The 22,414-nt window shown below is 52.4% G+C and overlaps 1 protein-coding gene across 2 annotated transcripts in view; it reads right to left on the bottom strand.

Moving 5' to 3' along the window:
- Window positions 1-10,882: 10,882 nt before the first annotated feature.
- The window catches only part of GGT5 (gamma-glutamyltransferase 5), a 21,186-nt gene continuing 9,654 nt past the window's right edge, over window positions 10,883-22,414 (bottom strand). The window contains exons 2-12 of one of the 2 annotated variants that reach the window (XM_040619497.1): window positions 18,052-18,182; window positions 17,103-17,198; window positions 16,403-16,598; window positions 15,645-15,779; window positions 14,976-15,122; window positions 14,024-14,160; window positions 13,464-13,654; window positions 12,980-13,086; window positions 12,687-12,805; window positions 12,462-12,572; window positions 10,883-11,344 (exon numbers count right to left, since the gene is read on the bottom strand). In XM_040619497.1, the coding sequence (XP_040475431.1) occupies window positions 11,198-11,344; window positions 12,462-12,572; window positions 12,687-12,805; window positions 12,980-13,086; window positions 13,464-13,654; window positions 14,024-14,160; window positions 14,976-15,122; window positions 15,645-15,779; window positions 16,403-16,598; window positions 17,103-17,198; window positions 18,052-18,182 (1,517 nt within the window). In that variant the 3' untranslated portion in view covers window positions 10,883-11,197. Of the gene's footprint in view, window positions 11,345-12,461; window positions 12,573-12,686; window positions 12,806-12,979; window positions 13,087-13,463; window positions 13,655-14,023; window positions 14,161-14,975; window positions 15,123-15,644; window positions 15,803-16,402; window positions 16,599-17,102; window positions 17,199-18,051; window positions 18,183-22,414 lie in introns of both variants that reach the window. The other variant, XM_008697528.2, reaches the window with a different exon arrangement.

Here is a 22,414-nt window from a genome sequence, read left to right as displayed (position 1 = left end):
GGCCCCCTCCTTGGCCAGGCTGGTACCTTCCACAAGCCCTAGGGTGGCTGAGCGCCTGGCCTGGGCCACCTCTGTCCTCAGAGCTCACAGTCCAATGGCTGCCCAGCGGGGAGGGGATGCTCAGTGCAGCATGTCTTGGGAGTGGGAAATCAAGGGGTGCTTCCTGGAGGAGTCCCGTTCCAACGGAACTTAAAGGACAAAAACCATTAGGGAAGTGAGGTTGAGTAGGTGCCTGCAAGCAGCAGAGCAGCCCACGACACCCAGCTGCCTCTCCCGCGTGGCACGCTGGACTGCATTTCCCAGCACCCCTTGCACTGGGGTGGCATGTGTCTGAGTTCTAGCTGGTGCAAAGCGAGCAGAAAAGGACGGGGCACTTGCAGGCCTGAGCTGGAACACTCTCCACCCGCAACCTTCCAAGATCATTCTGCAGCTCCTTCGGCTGCAAGGGTGGCTCTGGAGCCCGTGCCAACCTGGGTCCCCAGCATGTGGCAGGGAACCCCCTCCCTCCCTCACTGACCTGTTCACCCAGCCAGTACTACTACCGGCACAAGAAACAAACTTGTGATTAAACCATAATACGATTTCGGGTCTATTTGTTGCAGCTAGTCAGTTTCTTTAACTACAATGCCAGAGGCAGGGGTGCGAAAAGATGGCCTTACGTTTTTCATTACTGCTGTAAGTAAATACTGCGGGCACAAGGGTTTTGAAAACTCAAGATGGACCAATGTTCGTAGCAGCGTTATTCACGATAGCCAGAAGGTGGAAGCAACCAAGTGTCCATGGATGGCTGAAGGGGTAAAGGAAACATGGTCCGTCCCTACAGTGGAATGTTGTTCACACGCTCTAGCATGGATGAAGGTTAAGACATCTTGCTCAGTGAAATAAGCCAGACACGAAAGGACAATGCTACCCCATCCCGCTCATGCGAGGTTCCTAGAGTTCATCAAATTCTTAGAGACAAACAGCGAAACAGAGCTTACCAGGGCCTGGGCGGGGGGTGGGGAGCTAGTGTTTAATGGGGCCAGCGTTTCAGTCTGGGAAGATGAAAACGTTCTGGAGAGGGATGGCGCCGATGGTTGCTCAACACCGTGAAAGTGCTTAATGCCACCAAGCTGGACACTTCTAAATGGTTAAGATGGTAAATGTGTGGGTTTTTTTTTTTTTAAGATTTTCTTTATTTATTTGAGAGAACGAGAGAGAGAGCACAAGCAGGGGTGAGGGGCAGAGGCAGAAGGAGAAGCATACTCCCCACTGAGTGCGGAGCCTGACACAGGGCTTGATCCCAGGACCCTGAGATCACGACCTGAGCTGAAGGCAGGCGCTTCACCCGCTGAGCTACCCCGGTGCCCTAAGATGGTAACTGTTATGAGTTTATGTTATTTTACTACAATAAAAAAAGAAAGAAATTCAAGGTTTACTTCACTAGTCCCCAGGTGGTGGGCATTAAGCTGTGCTCGGTCTTTTGCTGCTTCAAACACTGTCGTCCTTTGTAAATAAGCTCCCGTTTACTTGCAGGAGCGATCCACACCAGAGGACTGGCTGGCGAAACAGCGCGTGCCCCGGGAGCGGCGCTCACGGACACTTACCCTAACCTGCCGAGAGGGCCCGGGCCCCTCACCCTGCTCGCTACAAGGAGCCCTCACATTTTTTGCTCTTTGCCGGATAAACAAAACATGTGGTGAGGCCCACGTCTACTTGGCTAGGCTGAACATTCCCAGAACTCCCGTCCTGGCCAGGATGGACCGCAAGAGAGATTTCCATGCCAGATTCGGAGGGGGAGCTCGAATCGGCAGTCTCATTCATAGCTCACACTCATTGTGTTGGGTCTGCTGACTCAGCTCGTCGGGCACCAGTAGAGGCCAAGGGTGCCGCCGCTTCCCTTGCCCACTCCTGGGCCGGGTGCCTGACAAAAAGGTCCAGGGAAACCTTTGTCCCCCTTGGCAACAAGAAGAAGGCTCTTGGGTTTCAACCAATCCATGTGGGCTCCAGCCAACGAGTGGGGTTCCAGCCACTCCCCACTGGCTCCTCCCCTCCCCTAACATGCACCTTCCCTCCAGACTCTCTGCCACATGGACCTCAAGCTCCAGCATCAGATGGAAGACAGCAACCTCACAGAGGCCCCTCGACCAGCTCCCACAGTTGCAGGTGCTCTGATGGAACCCTGATAAAGTGTATGTCGTATGCAAGAAAGTACACCGCTCAGGGTCCAGCTCAATGAATCAATCCAAAATGAACATGCCCAGTTAACCACCACTCATGTCAAGAAATTGAGCAGTACCAACCCCTTCACCGCACCCCCCACCAAGTATTATTCCATCAAATGAATTTGTTTATCCATTTTCCTGCCAAGGCACGTTGGGTTGGTTTCTTAGTTTGGAGCCATAATGGCCAATGCCGTGAACATTCTTATATGTGTCTTTTGATGCACAAATATATGAATTTATGTTGGGTAAGTTCCCAGGAGCAGCATGAGGCATGTGTGTTGGGAGCTTTAATAGATAATACCAGTTTTCCAAAGTGATTTGAACAACTGACATTCCCACCAGCAGCGTATGATAGTTCCATTTTGCCATTTCTTTGCCCGAACACTTGGTATTGTCAGTCTTTTTCATTTTGGCCATTCTCATGGGTATGTACTGGTAGTGTGTTGTGGACTTATTTTGTATTTTTCTGACAATCAGTGAAGCTATATACCTTTTCTTTTTTTTTTTTTTTAAAGATTTTATTTATTTATTCGACAGAGAGAGACAGCCAGTGAGAGAGGGAACACAAGCAGGGGGAGTGGGAGAGGAAGAAGCAGGCTCACAGCGGAAGAGCCTGATATGGGGCTCGATCCAGTAACGCCGGGATCACGCCCTGAGCCGAAGGCAGACGCTTAACCGCTGTGCCACCCAGGCGCCCCTAAATACCTTTTCATATGTTCATTGGCCATCTGGAGCACCTCTTTTGTGAGGTGCCTGTTCAAGTCCTTTGCCCATTTTCTGTGGGGTTACCTGGATTTCTCAAATTAATTTGCAGAAATTCTTTACTCTGGATAAGAGTTTGTTGTCAGATATACTGTAAATACTCTCCCACTCCGTGAGTTGCTATTTTAATGACTTCCACTGTTTTAATGATGTCTTTTGTTGAACAGAAATTCTTAACTTTAATATAGTCCAATTTATCAATTTTTTTCTTTTATAGTTAGTACTTTTTGTGTCCTGTTTAAGAACACTCACCTACTCCAAAGCTAAGAGCCGTCCTGTGTTTTCCTATAAAAGCATTATTGCTTCATACTGTATAAAGAGATCTGCAAGCCATCTGGGATAGATTGTGCATGGTGTGAGGTAGGGGTCACAATACACATTTTTCATGTGGATACTCAGCACCACGTGTTGAAACAGCATTCCTTCCCCTCTGCACTGCTGTGTCCCCTCTATCAGAGGTTCGGTGAGTCTCTGTTCTGTCCTATTGCCTAGTTTATCTTTGCACCAATACCAAATTGCCTTACTTTTCAATTATCTGATTACTTAATTACATAGTTTGTTCTTGATATCTGGTGGTGTGAGTCCTCTCCTCCATTTCTGTTATTCTTCAAAAGTTCATGGGCTGGTCTTGGTTCTTGGTGTTTCCATATGAATTTTAGAAGCAAAGTGCCAATTTGCATTAAAATTCTTTAGGATTTTTATTAGGGTTGCATTGACTCTCTAGATGAATGTGGGGAGAATGGGCATCTTCACAATATTAAGCCTCCTAGTCCATGAGCATAGGTCTTTTTAAAATTCTCCCAATTATATTTTATAATGTTCATTGTAGAAATCTCGCACACCCTTGTTGGTTTTACTTTTAGGCTTTGATTTTTTTTTTTTTTTAAGATTTTATTTATTTATTTGATGGAGGGACAGACAGCCAGCGAGAGAGGGAACACAAGCAGGGGGAGTGGGAGAGGAAGAAGCAGGCTCCCAGCGGAGGAGCCTGATGCGGGGCTCGATCCCAGAACACCAGGATCACGCCCTGAGCGGAAGGCAGAGGCTTAACGACTGAGCCACCTAGGTGCCCCTGGCTTTGATTTTTTTTTATGTTTTTATGATTTTAATTCCAAAAGATGTTTTCTATTTGAGGCTGGTATGTAGAAATACCACTGGGTTTTGTGTATTTTCCTTGATTCCAGCGACCGTGTAAAATTCACCTATTTCTAACAGTTTACCCATAAAGTAGTTACAGTTTTATGTTCTCCTTCCTAATCCTTGTGTCTTTTATTTTCTCCCTCACCTTATTACGCTAGTGAAAACTTCCCTTCCACTAATGAAAGGAAATGATGACAGCTGGCCATGCTTATCTTGGTCTCAAAAGGAATTGGTCTCTTTCTCAGAAGGAAAGCTTTTTATGTTTTACCACGAATATGCCGTTTTCTCTAAAGCTTCTGCAGCTGCAATTTGTCAGATTAAGGAAGTTTCTTTCTATGTATAGTTACTGAAGATTCTTATTGTGAATGCAAGTTGGGGACTTCTATCAGGCGCTCTTCTGCATATATCGAGATGGTCGATTCCTTGGTTTTTTCCCCCCCTTTATTCCGTTAGTGTATTAGCACAATGAATTACATGGCTTGACTTTCTCGTGTGCAACCAATCTTGCACTCCCTGAATAAACCCCAGTTGGGGGGGTTTCGTTTGTTCATCTTTCATTTAGGAGTTTCGCATTTCTTGAAATCTCTCTCTACTTTTTCATTCTTGACATTTCTTTGTCTGGTTTTGTTCTCAGGATGATGCTGGCCTCATATAAAGCGTTGGGCAATGTTTCTTTCCTCTTTTCTGTTCTCTGGAAGAGTTTGTGTAAGACTGGTGTTTTTCCTTCCATCAGTGTTTGGAAGGACTCACAGAGGAAGCCTTCTGTGCCTGGAGTTATTTACTTTGTCCCCGCGGGGGGTCTCACTGTTGTTTTTATTGGCGATGCTTATTTATGAGGGAGGTTGAGCAACTTTTTCTATGTTAAAACAGCCATTTGCAGCTCGCTTTCTGTGGTCTAAAATGAGTCATATCCCTGTGCGTCTTTCTAATGGATACTTGGTCTTTGACATTAAATATTTAAGTACTTAAATATTAAAGAAACCAAACCTATATCATCTTAGGTACTGAAATGATTTTCTTCAGGGTTTTCATTGACTTTTCAAATTTATTTTTATTTTTTATTTTGAAGATTTTTTTTTAATTCCGACATAATTAACATACAATGTTAGTTTCAGGCGTGCAGTATAGTGACTCAACAATTCTGTACGTTACCCAGTGCTCATCACCGTAAGTGTACTTTTAAATCCCCATCACCTAGTTCCCCCATCTCCCCCCACCCCCACCTCTCCTCTTGATGAGGGAACAGAAGGCAAGCTGAGGACAAAGCAGAAACTGACGCCCCACTACCCCCTCCATGGGATGTAGGTGACATTCCTCAGGCACCCCTGGCTGCCCTAAAGGACAAAGAAATAGTTAACCTATAGACACCACAGTCCCTCAGTTTACAAATGTCTTAGCAGTCTACAAGAACAAAGCGTCTCTGTCGGTAACCTAGCTTCCAGAAGGGCATGTAGATACAATGGAATGTCCTTGTAATCTGCAGCCTCCAGAAGTTCCCGACTATCTTCATGTTAATGCCTTACGAGAGGGGTAAATGGCCTTGACTCGACAATGGCAGGACCTCAGGTATCCTGTGAGTCTTCTTTAACATATGAAAGTCCTTTCTCAACCTCCCTTTTTCCTTTTCTCCCCCAACCCCATGGTATAGAATCAGCACCCCTCACAACCCCCGGGGCAGCAGCCCTTTCTGCCCACAGGTCCTGTCCCCGAGCTTTAATAAATCACCAATTTTGCACCAAAGACGCCTCAAGAATTCTTTCTTGGTCGTCGGCTCCGGACTCCACCCCACCGATCCTCACGTGTATTCCGTGACCTCATCACTCTGGTGACTACAGTTTGCTCTCTATAGTTGAGAGTCTGTTTTTTGGTTCCGCTCTTGTTTTCTTGTTTCTTTCTTTTTTTTTTTTTTTAAAGATTTTATTTATTTATTTGACAGAGAGAGAGACAGCCAGCGAGAGAGGGAACTCAAGCAGGGGGAGTGGGAGAGGAAGAAGCAGGCTCATAGCGGAAGAGCCTGATGTGGGGCTCGATCCCATAACGCCGGGACCACGCCCTGAGCCGAAGGCAGACGCCCAACGGCTGCGCCACCCAGGCGCCCCTGCTTTTTTTTTTTTTTTTTTTAAAGATTTTATTTATTTGACAGAGACAGCCAGCGAGAGAGGGAACACAAGCAGGGGGAGTGGGAGAGGAAGAAGCAGGCTCCCAGCGGAGGAGCCTGATGTGGGGCTCAATCCCATAACGCCGGGATCACGCCCTGAGCCGAAGGCAGAGGCTTCACAACTGCGCTACCCAGGGGCTCCTATATGGTTTCACTTTTAACTCTTCAATCTTGATCCAACCAGAATTTATTTTGGTGTAAATAAAAAGGTAGGGATCCCACTTCATTGTTTTCCTAGGGGGCTGCCCACGTGTTTCAACAGGCGTTGCTGACAATCTTTTCCTCATTGCTTTGAAACACTCCTGTAGCAGAGACCAGATTTCCACAATTATTTACATCTCTTTGTGGGGTTTGTGTTGTGGTTGATTTCTTAGGTTTCTTCTTATGCTGCTGTAACAACTGTATGTTTATAATTGGTTTTAAAACAAATTTGGATGGATTTGTTTACTTGATTTAAAAAAAATTTTTTTTATTTATTTGAGAGAACGAGAGAGCAGAGCAGGGGGGATAGTAGGGAGAGGGAGAAACAGACTCCCCACGGAGCGGGGAGCCTGACGCAAGACTCCATCCCAGGATCCCGGCATCATGACCTGAGCCCGAGGCAGACAGACGCATAATGGACTGAGCCACCCAGGCAAACTTTGATTTTTTTTTTTTTGCAATGGAATTCAATGAGGAAAATAAAGGTCCTTATAATAATTGATGCTGGAACAATTGCCCAATTGCCCATTGAAGCCTAAGATTCATCTTAAATTAGTTTTTCTATTTGGTGTGAGGTAGGAGTCAAGATTCATTTTCTCCATCAGTGTTTCAGGCGTTCATTCCTAGCATTTATTCTCCACGACCCTTGGTGCATTGTTACTTCGAGATCTTCCTCTGCAAAACTGGGATAGTCCTAGCTCCACCTCATTAAGGAGAATTATATGAGTTAATAATACGTGTAAAGCAGTAGAACAGTGCCCAGCCCACGGCCGATGCCTAGGGAGGTTGCTACTGTTGCCTTGGACATCTCTTCATGTTAAGGGAGTATCTATTCATCCCCATTTTATTCAGCGGTTTTGGGGTGGTTTCTTTCTTTCTTTCTTTCTTTCTTGCCCATTTTTATCAAGAATGGGTGTTGGGAGCACCTGGGTGGCTCAGCCATTAAGTGTCTGCCTTCAGCTCAGGTCGTGATCCCAGGGCCCTGGGATCGAGCCCCGCATCGGGCTCCCTGCTCGGTGGAAAGCCTGCTTCTCCCTCTCCCACTCCCCCTGCTTGTGTTCCCTCTCTCCCTGGCTCTCTCTCTCTCTCTCTCTGTCAAATAAATAAATAAATAAAATCTTAGAAAAAAAAGAGTGGGTGTTGAATTTTGCCAAATGCTCCTTCATTCTCTATGGAGATAAGCCTTTTCTCCTCAGGGTGAAAAATCAGAGGTAAGAGTCACACTCATGGACACACCGAGAAAAGACCTTTGCAGGGCTTGTGCCCACCCCACTGGGGTAGGTGGGACATGTCCTTGTTTTAATGTGTTGCTAGATTCTCCTTACTAATGTTTTTTCAGGACTTCGTGTTGAGTCTCATAAACATAACTGGTCTGTGGTTTGCTTTGACGGGTTTGGGTTCGGTGCTTTGCTGGCTTCGTAAAGTCACTGTGGACATTTTCCTTCTTGCTCCTCCCTGTGGGGGCTTACCTGGCAGGACAGGTCTCTGGCCTGAATGGCAGGACACACTTCACCTGAGGAACTTTCTAGAAGGGTGTTTGAGGTAGGCTGGTGTTCCTGCAAAGTTCTTAATTTGTTTAATGATCGTTGACTCATCTAGATCTTTGCCCCTTCTTGGATCTGTCATTTATATTTAGGGTTGCCACATTTAGCAAACAAAAATATAGGATGCCCAGTGAAGTTCGAATTTCATATAAACAATATTTTCCGTGTGTGTCTCACGTACTGCAACCCTACGTACGTTGACCTAGAAAGTAATTTATTTTATTGAACTTGCCAAATTTATTTGGATGAATGATCCTTTAACTCCCCCTCTGTCTTAGCCCATCTCCCCCATTGCCATTTCTTTGGTGTTCGCACTTTCTTCATTTGTACTGTAGGCTGTCGCATAACCTCTTTGTTTTTTCAAAGACCTGTTTTTCTGCTTTCAAATTTATCAGTCTCTGCTTCAGTTGTTACTGAGCCTTTCCTCTTGCTTTCCAGATTGTTCTGTTCCCTCACTAACTTTCACTAGATGCTTTATTCATTTTGACTCTTAGTGTTAATGCAGTTAAGACAACGCATTTTCTTCGATCGCGCATCAGCCGTATTCTGTAAGGCCTGATCTGTACTGTGCCGATGTTATTTTGAAGATCCTGCAGCCCTGGTTCCGATCTCCTCTGTGGAACTAGACGTGTAAGGAGCCCTGACTGGGCTGGGCGAGCGGGATAACTGGCACTGCTGGTGGTCCGGGTGGGATGTGGGCACAGGCTGGGCAATTCCCCGAGGGTGGGATGAGCAGAGAGGGAGAGGAGTGGCATTCCTCCAAGGGCACCAGGACCCGAGGAGAGCTCCGAGCTGCCTCGTGCCAGGATCAGGCGCGCATCTTCCAAGGCCCGTCACTGTCACGAGTGGGGGTGGATGGAGGCAGTGGCAGCAGCAAGGAGGTGGAGAGGGATAAGGAGACGGAGCCAGGGCTGAGCCACGCGGAGGGGGAGAGAGGACTGGGTGCCCCGAGTGGGAGAGGCGGACCCCAGAGAGCCTCCGGTCGCCTCAGAGCTGCCTTCCCGTTCGGCGTGTTGAGTCCAAGGTGCTTGTGGCCCCAGTTGGTGTGCGGGTATGGGGTCTGATGATCCAGAAACCTGGGACAGAGCTGGGGGTGGGGACCCATCAGCTCATGTGTGCTAACTGAGCCTTGGGGGGGACCTGAGGGGCCCATGAGAGCTGGGCCTGGGACTTTTGTTAAGCCTCAAAAGCAGTATGGAGGGGAGCTCTGTCACCCGTGCTGGCTGTGAAGTTCAGTGAGTGATGTGCGAGAGTCATCCGGACGGTAGCCAAGGCGCCTCCCCTAAGGATGGTCCTGACAGCACAGGGCCAGACTCTGGACCCCACCATGTAACCTCCCCTCCCACCACCACCACTCCTGCTTGTCTAAGCCCACTTTTTCTGCACCCCTGACTCTTGAACCAGACCTGCCCTTCCCAAACATCTTCTTCCCACTCCCTCCCAAGGTCAGACTCTGGGAAGAGCTGTGGCCTCCAGGCTGCCTGAGTGTAGCTGTGAGTGGCCCCGAGGTCCACCATGGAGCACAGTGACAATAGTAGGCCTGTCCCCCTTCTCAAAGTCGGCCACCCTTGTTCCCAGTCCTTTCACTTCTTGGAGTCTGTCAGAATACCCCCCTACACCCTCGCAGTCAAGCTCAGATCAGAGATCTTCCCCATCCAGCCCCCTCTGCCCATGTGTGGTCGATGAAAAGTCCCGTCAGGTCCCCATCCTGATCCCCAGCACTTGTGAATGTTACCTAATATGGCAGAAGTGACTCTGCGACGGAGGTAAGGGTCTTGAGACAAGAGAGTATCCTGGATGATCCGGAGGGGTCCTAGACGCCCACAAGTGTCCTTAGCCCCTTTCTGAGGGCACCTTCTCCACCCAGACCCGACCAGAGCAGAAGGAGCCTTCACGTGACCACAGAGGGAGGAACTGGGGTGATGTGGCCACAAACCAAGGGACACCAGCAGCCACCAGAAGTGGGCAGAGGCAAGAAGGATTCTCCCTAGAGCCCCCAGAGGGAACTCAGCCCTGCCTACACCCTGCTTTCAGCCCGGTGATACTGATTTCAGACTCCCAGCCTGTGAGAGCATACATCGCTGTAGTTTTAAGGCACTCTGGGGTACATTGTCTCAGCAGGCACAGGGAAATAATACCCACTCCCGTCCTGCTTGGCCAAATAGGACGAGCAGGGTGGGAGGCCATGGCCGTGGCTCAGCAGTGGAACCAGGCCTCAGACCTGCCAGGTGGAGGTTTGCCCCTACAGGACATTGGGGGAACACCCAATGCTCCCAGGAACCAGTGTAGGCAGGACCCCCAGTCAGTCCAGCAAGGCACCCTCAGGGAGGGCAGCCCACCCAGCAACTGGGGGCTAATGGGTCCAGAAGAGCTGTTCTCAACTAGGGATGATTTGGCCACTGGTGGTGGTAGTGGGTGTTCTGCATCTAGCAAACCGAAGCCGGGGATACTGCTCGAACACTACGATGTGGGGACAGCCCCCCGACAAACACTCTTTCACTCGAAACGTCAACAGTGCTGAGGGTGAGGGCATGGGCTGGGGGCTAGGGTGGGGCTTAAGTCCTACTTCATCTGACCTTTTCCTGGCACAGAGGACAAGATCCAAAGATGGTCCTAAGGCCTGGCGAGAGCCAGCGGCAGGTGCCCCCAGGCCACTGCCCTGCCTTCCCGCCTACAGGCAGGCCCCAGATAGCCCTACTGTGGAGGCCCAGCAGGCTGCAGGGGTGCCGCCTCCATCCAGGGGTGGCCGGGGCAAGGCCAGCCAGTCGCTAGGTCGCGTTTCCCCAACTCCCTGCTGGTGTGCTGTAGATTGTAGGAACTCAGTGTGTGTGCTTTCTAGGGGTGCCCTCCCACAACAAGACCCCAAATCAGGCTGAAGTCCACCCTCCTCTTTAATCTTGGACTAGAGGGTATACAGATGGGGAGTGGGGCTTGGGGGAGGGTAGGCCGCAGTCCTGGGTGTAAGGTCTAGGGGAGGCTTGGGGGTCACGGCAGGGCCACAAGGGGCTCTGGGAGAGGGCTCAGTCCCCACAGTCATCCGTCTTCCAGGCTGTCCCCACCTCTTGCAGCCCCAGGCTGACCCTCCACCAAAGGGTCCAGGTCCTGCATGAGTGCTTCGTTCCATGGCTAAGGCCAGCCTGGGCACACACTGATGGTGGGCCGGATCGCAGCTCTTGGGAGCAGTCTCCTCAGTAGCCTGAGGCCTCCCCACCTTTCCTCGGGTCCGCTGCGGCATACACACAGGCCCCGTCCTGGGACACAGCCTGGACCACATTCAGGAAAAAGGGACTCTTGGTTTGGTTGTGGCCCCTGGCCTGGAGCCCCTTCTGCACCTCCTGGAAGGGAGAGAAGGCCAGTGCCCAGGTGAAGACAGCTTAGCTCTACCTGTCGAGGAGACAGGGCCCAGGGCAGAGATCTGAGTCCCAGCTGAGAAGGCAGGACTGGGCATCAGCAGCGGTGAGGATGGGAGGGCACTGGGTATGGTGGCGTCTGGAGGGCCTGGAGTCTGTGGCCTCCCACAAAGAGTCCCAGTGGAGAAGCCAGGCTCCAGGGGGCATGGCAGAGAGAACATCACCCAGGCCAGAAGGAGCTTGAGATGCAAGATCATTTCCGGCCTGGATCTGAGGACACCATGGGGAGGAGCCTATATAGGAAGGGAGTGCTTCAGACTCCGAGAGTCCTTGTCTCCGGCCCCCAAGACCAAGGTTTGCAGGGACTACACCCTCCCTTGGAGTCAAGGTTCCTTGCTCTGTGGTCCTCAGTGGCCTAAGGGCCGTGGGAGGCAGCCTTGACACCAAGAGCACCTCACCACGGACAAGGCAGCTTTGGGACCTTAAACGCTAGCTGGCTGGACGGTGCCCAGGCATGACGCTCGGAGCCTTCAAAAGCTGCCAGCCTTTTAAATTAGACCTAGCAACAGGCGTCTGCCAGCCCAGAGAAGCTCTTCGGAAGGAAGGTGACTGTCTGTTGGGGCAGGAGGTGGGACGAGAGAATTTACCTCTGGGGACCTGCTTGTGTGGGGGGAACCAAGAAACGTTCATAAGGACCAGCACTAATGCACCCCCACGCCCCAGAAGGAAATCGCTATGCAGACTGCCACCAAGTAACACTCTTACAGATGAACTGCACACCGAAAAGCTGCGAGTCTCACAAGGAAACAGATCACCAAGAGGGGGAGGCCACAGCCAGGGAACTAGCGCCTGGGGAGAACAGAGCAGGGCAGAGACTGAGATGCAGACGTGCTTGGCCTGGGACGAGCATGGACGACACTCTGTTCTCTGCCTTGGAGGCCACAAGACTGGCCTGGTGCCTCCCCGACTGAGCTTCTGAACTCATGGCCCCGAGGGGGAAGTGTGCCCAGCCTACGACCCTCAGTGGCTGAGATCCGCCGGGGGCTTGGAGCAGCGTGCTCTAAGGCGTCTGTCCTAGTGGCGGCGGGGACGGCGGCCTTACCTGGCTGAAGCGGGGCTCGTACTCCACATGGCCCTTGCTGGTGACGTGCAGGATGGGGGCTGCAATGGCAGTGCTCAGGTCAAAGCCAAGCCACAGCTTGTTTATGATGGCCTGGGGGAGAGAAAGAGAACACAGGAGGGGAGGGAGGGGACACCAGCCCCTGGACAGCATCCCCTTCAGGCCCCTGGGAGAGGGGATGTTCCAGCCAGGAGCTCCCTGACTCACCTGGGCCACAGCAGAGATGATGAGCTCCCCACCAGCCCCACCAATCACCAGCTTTGACCCCTGGGCTGTGTTGACCAAGATGGAAGGAACCATGGATGATGGAGGCCGCTCGCCTGGAACTGGAGGCCGGATGGGTGTCACCTGCAGCCTCACTTCCAGCCAGCACCCTCCAGACCGCCCCTCCGTCTGTGTCTCCATTCACCGCTGTGCGAACTGGGGCTGGCCCAGGGACTGCCTCGTGGCACCAGCCTGCCCACCTTCCCTCTTCTCACCAGTGGGGTCCTCAGGCTCACCGGGTTGGGGGGTGACTTTGGAGCCCGGGGGGCGCCTCCAGCATAGGTCCAGAAGCTCGTTGTTGAGGAGGATGCCCGTGCGCGGTGAGTACAGCATTGCCCCGAAGCTGCGAGCAGAGGCGGAGCCTGGGCTGCAGGCTGCAGTCTCCCAGCCCCGCTCCTGTGTGGGAGCACCGCTCTCCAGGAGCCCCTCATGCTAGTGACAGCCCGCTGGCATGCCGGAGCTGCTGCTCCCTCCCCGGCACTGTGCCCCCCATCAGGGCGTCCTTCTGGGCAAAGCTCATCCCCAAGGTCCTGGCTCAGGGCCACCCATTAGCAGCCTTCCAGCCAGAGAGGACAGAGGTGGATGGCCCCTCTAACAGCGAGGAAGAGGCGAAGGGAAAAGCAATGCACTGCCCCATGGACACAAGCAAGGGGAGACCGGGTTCCTAAAACAAGCGGGGGGAGGGGGAGGAGTGGGGCCTGGGGTCAGGCAGGCACATACGGCGTGTTGATGGTGCTGGTGGCCGCCACAGCGCTGCCATCCTCCCCCAGCACAGACACGTGCGATGTGCCCATCTTGTGGCCCCAGGCCCCGGCCAGGCTGTAGTGGCTAGGCTGGTGGTCACCCCGAGCGTCGATCTGCCGGCGGATATGCTGGGCCAAAGCCTCTCCCAGCAGGTCCTGGGAGACGTTCTTGGGTGGCCGGGCAAGTGGCAAGTTCAGTGAGGGGCCAGGTGGGGCCCACAGAGAAGAGGGTCCCTTGGGAGGCTCTCTCCAGTCTGTCTTCTTCGAGCCCAGGCTACCCCCAGACCCTGCTCGTCCTCCAGGTCCTCTGAGATACGGCGCCAACACTGTCCCTCTAGTACTTGCCTTCTAGTCCACAGGCCTGCCTCACCCTCCCTGCCCTGGGCCACTGCCAGGCTGTCCTGTCCTAAAACTCTGTACGCATCCCTCCAACCTCACCCAGTCAGGCTCTTGGGGTCCAGGGACAGCCTCACCTTCCCTTCGTGCTGAGCCCTGGGGCTGGGAAGAGGGCCCTCCAGCGGCCACAGGCCACCTCACCTGGATATCCAGGTGGCTGCGGGGGTCCCACAGCCGCCACCTCTGTCCCCCGGCAAACTTGAGCGTCTCCACAAGGTGATGGTACAAGTTCACACTCCCCTCGGACCTGGCCACCGACTCCGAGGAGAAGTTGAACCCTGGGGAGGGGATGGGGGCAGGTGGGGCTCACCCTGGGTAGCGGGGGGGAATGCTGGCCCCCTCAACAAAGATTTGTCATGTCCTAATCCCCAGAACCTGTGACTACTACCTTATATGGCAAAAAAGTGAATTTTACCTTATATGGCAAAATGTGTGATTGCGTTAAGGATCTGGAGAAGAGCAGATTATCCCAGATTACCCGGGTGGGCTCTAAATGTAATCACACAATTAAAAGTAATCTCATAAAACAGACACACAGAGAAGAGGAAGAGGCTGTGTGCAGGAGGCAGCCACCAAGAGCTGGATGAGACACAGAACGGATTGTCCCCAGAGTCCCCAGAGGAAACACGGATCAGCTGACACCTGATTTTGGTGTCTGGTCTCCAGAACTAGGAGAAAATAGATTCCTGTTGCTTTAAACCGCCAGTTTGTGGTAATCTGTCACGCTAGTCACAGGGAGCTGACACAGTCAGCCGTGGGCAGCCCCAGCCCTGGGCTCGGCCGGGACCCCCTCGCCATCCCGCAGGCCAGGCCTCAGCCCCGAATGCACACGCTGGCCGGCCGCTCACCACCTGCGGAGTCCACCTGCGGGGGGAGGGCTCACTGGGCGGACGACGTGGGACCCTTCAGCGAAGCCCCCAGGGTGGACGTGCCAGAGGCCAGCTCAAAGACACAATGTCTTGACCCGTTTCCACAGCCCCAGCTTTGGTGTCCGAGGAGGGGCCAAGCCAGAAAAGGCAGGCTGCCCAAAGCTACCGCTGGCTCGGAGTTCCCAGGGGGGCAGGCCTCTGGGTGGGAGGGCGGGGAGTCTTACCTTGGAGCACGTTGAGGATGAGGCTGAGAATCGCGCCCCCTGCAGGTGGTGGCGGTGAGTACAGGGTGTAGTCCCCCAGGGGCATCTCCAGGGCCTCCACTACCTCCGCCTGAAATGATGCCAGGTCCTGCGGGGTCAGCCCGCTGCCTGAGGTGAGACACAAGAGACCCCATGTACAGACAGGAACACTGAGGCAGAGCGACAGCCCCTGATCCCAGGTCACGTGATGGGGCTCCCCACCTCAACCAGCCTCCTAGAGCCCTAGGGGTGACGGAGGGTCTGCAGGCAGTGCTGTCAGGGCTGGACCCTAGAGCCAGGCGAGGGATGGGTGGACAGAGGCCAGAGGCGGGCAGGTTTGGTGGGAAGAGGATGGGGAGGTGAGAGAGGAAGCTGGCCTCTGGCAGATTGTGAGAGGGGCCAGCTCCAGGCCCAGGAGCCCACTGTGGCCTCCTATGGCCACCACTACCTCCCTGGTTTACAGGGACTCTGCTCCTCAAGGGCCTGACTGCAGGGTCCTTGAGGCCAGCAGTGGGCAGGCCTGGAGGCATGGCCTCCCCAAGTCCTGGGGAGTTGACATTCCGGCAGGCCTTGGGGGAGGGTCTGCCCTCACCCCTAGCACCCAGAGCCCAACTCTTTCTCTGGCAGGGCTGGGACCTCAGTGCAGCTGACCTTGATCGGCAATGTCCTCCAGCAGCATCTGGCCCAGCGTCCCTGTGTAGAAAGCCTCTGCCCCCTCCGTGGCCACGGTTTCCAGGGTGGCGGCAAGTGCGGGCCAGGGGAATGGGTCCTGAGCCCTCAGGGGTTCTGTGCCATTGAAAAAGAGCTGCCTGGGGAGTTGGGGGCAGCCTCAGGGAGGGGCCAGGCCCCAGAAGGCAGCCGCACTCCTGCAGGGGGCTCTTGTGGGTTCCTTGGGAGCCTACAGGGACGCAGTCCTGGTCCAGGGTCCTGAGGGGCTGGTGTAGACATCAGGGGAGATGGTTCCTCTAGGATTGTGTGGGGCTGAAGCCTCTCACCTCACTCATCAGCCTGGCCCGGGGGGGGCACGCTCCCTACTGGGGCCTGGGACACCCCTGGGAAGACATGGTCGGGGGCTGGCACGGGCATGGGGCGTGGGTAGAGAAGAAGGGCGGGGCCAGAGGGCAGTGGCCGAGTCCAAATCCGCATCCCGGAGTCCCAGCACTTGGATATAACCCCTTCTGGCCTGAGCCCCTCCGATGAGGCTCTGCCACCGAGCTCAAAGGTCTGTCAACCGCGACAGCCAAGTACTGGCCTTCTTGGCCTTCAGGCCCCTGATGCCTGCACAGGGTCAACCCTCCAGTTCAAGGAGGGGCTGAGGTGGAACTGGGGTGGGAGCCAGGCAGACAAGCCACAGCCCTGAACCCAGGAGCTAAGCGGGAGCCCGGGGCACCCCCTGGGGAAGTGCTCACCTGAGGGACGTCTTGGACAAGGAAGGCCGTAGGAAGTCACTCTGCAGGAACTGACTGAGGATGGAGGGCACGTGGTAGTCCCCTCGGAGCAGGGAGATGGTGGGCTGGAACAGTTGTGCCCAGGGCAGGCGGCCATGGCGGCGGTGGGCCTCGGCATAGCCACGGAGTTCGCCCGGCACTCCGATCCACTGGGCCCCTGCAAGGCACCGTGGAGTCACGCCTCTGCCCTCAGCCCCATAGCCTTCCACAGGGGTTCTCCACCAGCCCCACACTTGCCCCACCCTCTTGGTCCCCCTAGCATGGCAGCCAGCATGAGTTTTCTGGAGCCCACACCTGACTATTTCCCTCCCTGTTCAACTCTCCCCTCCTCTGCCCCATGGCTCCCCACTGCCTTCCCTTGGGGCCCAGCACAAACTGGCCCCAGGACCACCTCCACCGCCCATCTCCGCTGAACCTTCCAGGCCTTCGCCAGGCTGGTCCCTCTGCTAGGATCACCACTCCCTACTCAGAAAGCCCTGTCCCAGGAAGACTCCCCCAACTACAGCAGGTCGGGTCCTCCATGGGGGCTCCCCATTCAATAGCTGCTGTCCCCTGGCACCAGGATGTCACAGCCTGTCCACAAAGCCCCTTCAGGGGAGGGTTCTGGTCAGCCGCAGTGGCCTGGTGGGATGGGAGAGGGTGGCCCCACGTAGGGCCTCACCTGTGCCCAGTGGCTGGGCCTGCTCACACTGGTCCAGCAGACCCGGGACGTAGTTGGTGGGCACTGTCTCCCTGGCATTGATGACTTCCACCTTCCCTGGAATTGGAGCAGGGCATGTGAGTGCTCGGGGGCATTCTTGTGGCTGCCAGGCCTCACCCCACACCATACCCCCCTCCTGTGGCCCTGGCCTTGCCCTAGGCCTCAGTTTCTCTCTTTGTACCTTGAACTGGCCTCTGTGTTGTAGGGGGTCAAGAGCAGGACACCAAAAGATGGGCCACTCTGGCTTGAAGATTATTTTTGAGTTAAAAGCAATTAAAACCCAGCAGAATCCAGAAGAGCTTTTTACCTCTCCCCCTACTACTGCCTGAGAGAATTTAGACAGAGGACCTGCTCCAGGAAGAGAGCCATCCCCATAGATAACTACAGTAGGATATGAGCTAGGTACAGGAGACAGGGAGGGACTTGGCAAGGCCTGTTTAGTCAAAGTCCTGGGGCCCCATTGTTTCCTAGTGGCCCCACACACATTTGTTTAGCAAATGGTTACTCTTCTTTACCTTCCCATGAATTGCATTCCTTCCCTTTTGAGTCCCAGACCCCTACCCCCTTCTCCTTAGCTCATTTTGTCTGTCTTTGGGATTTCCATGTCTGTGTGCATTCCTCATACATAGGAAATTAAATCTGACTTTGTCTCATGTCAATTTAATCCTTAGTCCGTCTAGAAGGACCTTGAAAGGCAAAAGAATTTCTTCTTCCCTGACAGTGCTCATACTTGAGATCATCTGCAGTGGCTTTGCACAGACAAGGTAGGGGAAGTGGGGGGCGCCAAGAGGACCCAAGGAGGGACATGGGTGCACAGGACAGCTTGGCAAACACTTATGTTTGCAAGCACCTCACTGTTAGTGCTTGTGGGCCAGCCCGTCCTCCCCACGGGTCCCCCGTACGAACTCACCCGTGGTTGCATTGTAGATGGTGAAGATAACCCCTCCGCCCAGGCCCATGCTCTGAGGGTTGACGACTCCAGTGCAGACCAGAGCCGCAATGGCAGCATCCACAGGTGAGCCATGCTGCTGGAGGATGGCTCTAGGGGACACAGCACAGAATGAGAGGCCGGGCTCCCCAGCCCCAGCCTCCCAACGTGGGCTTGCTCGCTGGCGTTTACTGGGGCAAGGTGACAGGCGGGTGACCATCCGCTGCCACCAAACTCTGGGTTAGGTCAGAGACCTCACTGGGCTGCCCCCTCAAGTCCAGCTACTCACGGGTCCGTAGCCCTCTACAGATTGCAAATTGTAATACCATTCACACTGCCCTTTGCCTTATATAAGGTATTTCTCAGTTTGCGCAGTCCTTTGCAGCCATTATTCGCTAGCCCCTCCCAGGAGCCCTGGCTCGTTTGCCTGGGCCAGCCTCCCAGTCCCTCCCAGCAGTCCAGGAGCCCAGTCTAGGCAGCCCCCACTCTGCATCCCACTGGGGATACAACAGGTCCCAACCCTTTTAAGACTGGACTTTTTTAGGTGAGCCCAGGATCTTGCCCTGACACCAGGGGCTTGGGCTAATGGGTTCCCTAGCCCCTCCTGGGGCCCCAGTGTCTATGGGAATATTCTCTGGTCTCAGTCTCCACTTGTCCATGGGCACCAAGGGGTGGGCCTTTTAGCTCCAAGGTACTAGTTAGACTGGTCTGTGCTGAGAAAGTGACCCTGTTCCTAGGGCACAGCCCTGCACAGTTCACTGGGGGCTGCCTCTTCCTGCACACTCAGGAATCTTCCCCAGCACTTCAAGGAAGCGAGCATATAAACCAATTACAGATGGGGAAACCAAGGCCCAAAGAATGAGTGGACCTGGTTCCCCTCCCCCATCCCATAGGACCTCTGACCCTGGCACCCTCCCTGGGCTCACAGCCTCCCCTGAGCCACATGTCCTTGCTCTGGGCCCACCCGTGGGCACACATGGCTACAGCATGGACACGTGGAATGTTGGAGCGGGGAAAGCGGCAGAAGCCAGCGGCAGAAGCCAGCAGCATGACACAAAGAAGATGGTCGCATCCAAGCAGAGAGAAACACAGATGCTTCATAAGATTAAAACACCACAAACAAAAACAAAAGACAAACTGGAAAACAATTTTTTAAAAAAATCCCCATCACAAAAGCCTCATCTCGCCTGACCCGTTGTTCCCTGCCTCTGGAAGTGTTTTCTGCACTCGGCTTCCAGGAGACACGCTCCCATCACCAACCACCACCATGCTCTGGTTCCCCCCACCTCCCTGACCTCATGCTGATGGGGGCTTCCGGCTCAGTCCTCCGTCCTTGTGCACCTATATCTTCTCCCAGATGAGCTGATCCAGGCTCAGAGCTAAAAATGCAACCCCCACACTGAAGACCCCCAAGTTTTATCTCCAGCTCAGACCTCTCCCTAAACCCCAGACACTTCCCCAGCCATCCACAAGATACCTCCTCTGGATGTCTAAGATGCATTTCTTTTTTTGTTTTTTTGTTTTGTTTTGTTTTTGGTTTGGTTTGGGTTTGCTTGTTTCTTTCTTAAGTTTTTATTTGAGGCATCGCACTCTTAACATGACCTAAACTGTACTTCCTTCCCACTTCTGCCCCCCAAAATGGCTCCCTTTCTACCTTCACTATCTTAGAAAAGGACACAAGCATTCACCCCTTTCTTTCACGCCCAGATCGAAGCCACCAGCATCTCTCACTGGGTTATTCCAACGGTCTCCCACTTGGTCCCCCCCATCTGCCTTCCCCTTACGTTTTAACAAAATTATCTGTCAAAATGTAAATCAGACATCCCTGTAATGGGAAACGAAATCATTCAGATCAAATTTCCCACAGACCTCTTGAAGAGCCAAAGAGAATATGTCCACTTAAAGGCATCACAGGAAGGGAAGAAAGGCAGGTCGAGAGACAGAGGGGTCTGGCAGTTGGAGGTGCTTTTCCCCTCAAGATGTTTGCCAGTCCTGGAAGAAGTGACCAAGAGGCCACGTAGTGCTTTTGACGTCCTCGCGTGGCTGGGGCCTGGGCACGCTGGTGAACTGCGCTGGGGGATGGGTCCTCACTCTGGGAGTAAAACGAGAAATAGGCCAGCCCTGACAAGCCCAGTGGCCCAGCCTCAGATCACCCTTTCAATCAAATGGGATTAAAGTCGTTCCAGAATGTTGGTATTCTGGGCCTCAGATTATTTCTAACAATTGTTTTTGACAGTTTTCAACACACTCTCCAAAGGCTAACTTTAAAATCACCAAGCAAACAAGGCAGCAATACAACATAAACAAAGCCTAAGAGAAAGCACAAACGATGAAGAAAGAGACCCGTGGGACCTCCAGATTATGAAACTGTCAGACCACAGACTCGAAATAACTATATTTAAGGATATAAAAGACAAGCTTAAGGACTTCCCCAGAGAAATGGCAATGATAAAACATGGAATTAGGAGCTCAATGCTAACAGTGCCTTAACAACAGACTGGACATAAACTTTTACAAGAGATTTTTATTTATTTATTTGAGTGAGAGAGAGTACAAGAAAGAGAGAGAGAGCATGAGCGGGGAGGAGCGGCAGAGGCAGAGGGAGAAGCAGACTCCCCGCTGAGCAGGGAGCCCAATGGGGACTCCATCCCAGGACCCGGGATCATGACCTGAGCCGAAGGCAGACACTTAACTGACTGAGCCACCCAGGCGCCCCGGACACAATTTTTTTTTTTTTTAAAGATTAGTTGAATACAAAATATCGAAATTTAAGTACAGAGGGGGGAAATGTATAGAATATATAGAAACTATAGTAAGAGACATAAGGATAAAATGACAAAAAATATATGTATCATGTGAACGCTAACCAACATGTATAACTATATTAATTTCAGACAAAGTAGACTTTAAGAAGAAAAATTTATTAGAGCTAACAGGGACACATTACTATTATAAAAAGCTCAATTCAACAGGAAGATATAAAAATCTGGATGTGTGTATACTTAACAGTTTAAAAACATATACAGCAAAACCTGGCAGAATGAAAAGAAGAAATAGACAGATATACATGGTAGGAGACGTTAACATACTTCTCTCAGAAACTTACGGAATAAGCAGGGAAAGTATCAGCGGGGCTACAGAAGATTTGCATGCCAGCACTATAATCAGCCGACTGAACTAACGCAGACAGAATGCTGTACTCAAGTCACACAGTTGAATACACGCTCCAGAACACATAGAATGTTTATATAAACAGATCATCAAGTTTCGAAGAACTGAAATAATATAAATGACTTAGAAAGCCCCATGTAGAGGCGCCAGGGTGGGTCAGTCGGTTAAGCGGCTGCCTTCAGCTCAGGTCATGATCTCAGGGTCCTGGGATCGAGCCCCACATGGGGCTCCCTGCTCAGTGGGGAGTCTGCCTCTCCCTCTGCCATTCTGCTTGTGCTCTCTCTCTCACTATCCCCCTCTCTCTCAAACAAATAAATACAATCTTAAGAAAAGAAAAGAAAACCCCCATGTAGAGCCCTCTTACACCATCGGTGGGAACGCAAGCTGGTGCAGCCATTCTGGAAAACAGTATGGAGGGTCCTCAGAAAGTTGAAAATAGAGCTACCCTATGAACCAGCAATTGCACTACTGGGTATTTACCCCAAAAATACAGAGGCAGTGATCCGAAGAGGCACCCGTACCCCAATGTTCACAGCAGCAATGTCCACGATAGCCAAACTATGGAAATAGCCCAGATGTCCATCGACAGATGAATGAATAAAGAAGATGTGGTGTGTGTGTGTGTGTGTACATGAGAGACTCTTAATCATAGGAAACAAACTGAGGTTTGCTGGAGGCCAAGGGGGTGAGGGGATGGGGTAACTGGGTGATGGACATTAAGAAGGGCACGTGATATAATGAACACTGGGTATTATATAAGATTGATGAATCATTGAACTCTACCTCTGAAATTAAAAATACACTATATGTGAATTAATTGAATTCAAATAAAAAAAAAAAAAGAAAATCCCCATGTATTTGGAAATCAAGAAAAACACTGACAAAATAGCCCATGGGACAAAGAAGACCTTACAATGGAGATTAGAAAGTGTTTTGAGAGGCGCCTGGGTGGCACAGTCATTAAGCGTCTGCCTTCTGCTCAGGGCGTGATCCTGGCGTTCTGGGATCGAGCCCCACATCAGGCACCTCTGCTATGAGCCTGCTTCTTCCTCCCACTCCCCCTGCTTGTGTTCCCTCTCTCGCTGGCTGTCTCTCTCTGTCGAATAAATAAATAAAATCTGAAAGAGAAAGAAAGAAAGAAAGAAAGAAAGAAAGAAAGAAAGAAAGAAAGAAA

The sequence above is a fragment of the Ursus maritimus genome, unplaced genomic scaffold (genome assembly GCF_017311325.1).
Source record: "Ursus maritimus isolate PB19 unplaced genomic scaffold, ASM1731132v1 scaffold_33, whole genome shotgun sequence".
NCBI classification, from domain to species: domain Eukaryota; kingdom Metazoa; phylum Chordata; class Mammalia; order Carnivora; family Ursidae; genus Ursus; species Ursus maritimus.
The sequence above is the reverse complement of the archived record's forward strand: the minus strand, read 5'-3'. Positions and strand labels throughout refer to the sequence as shown.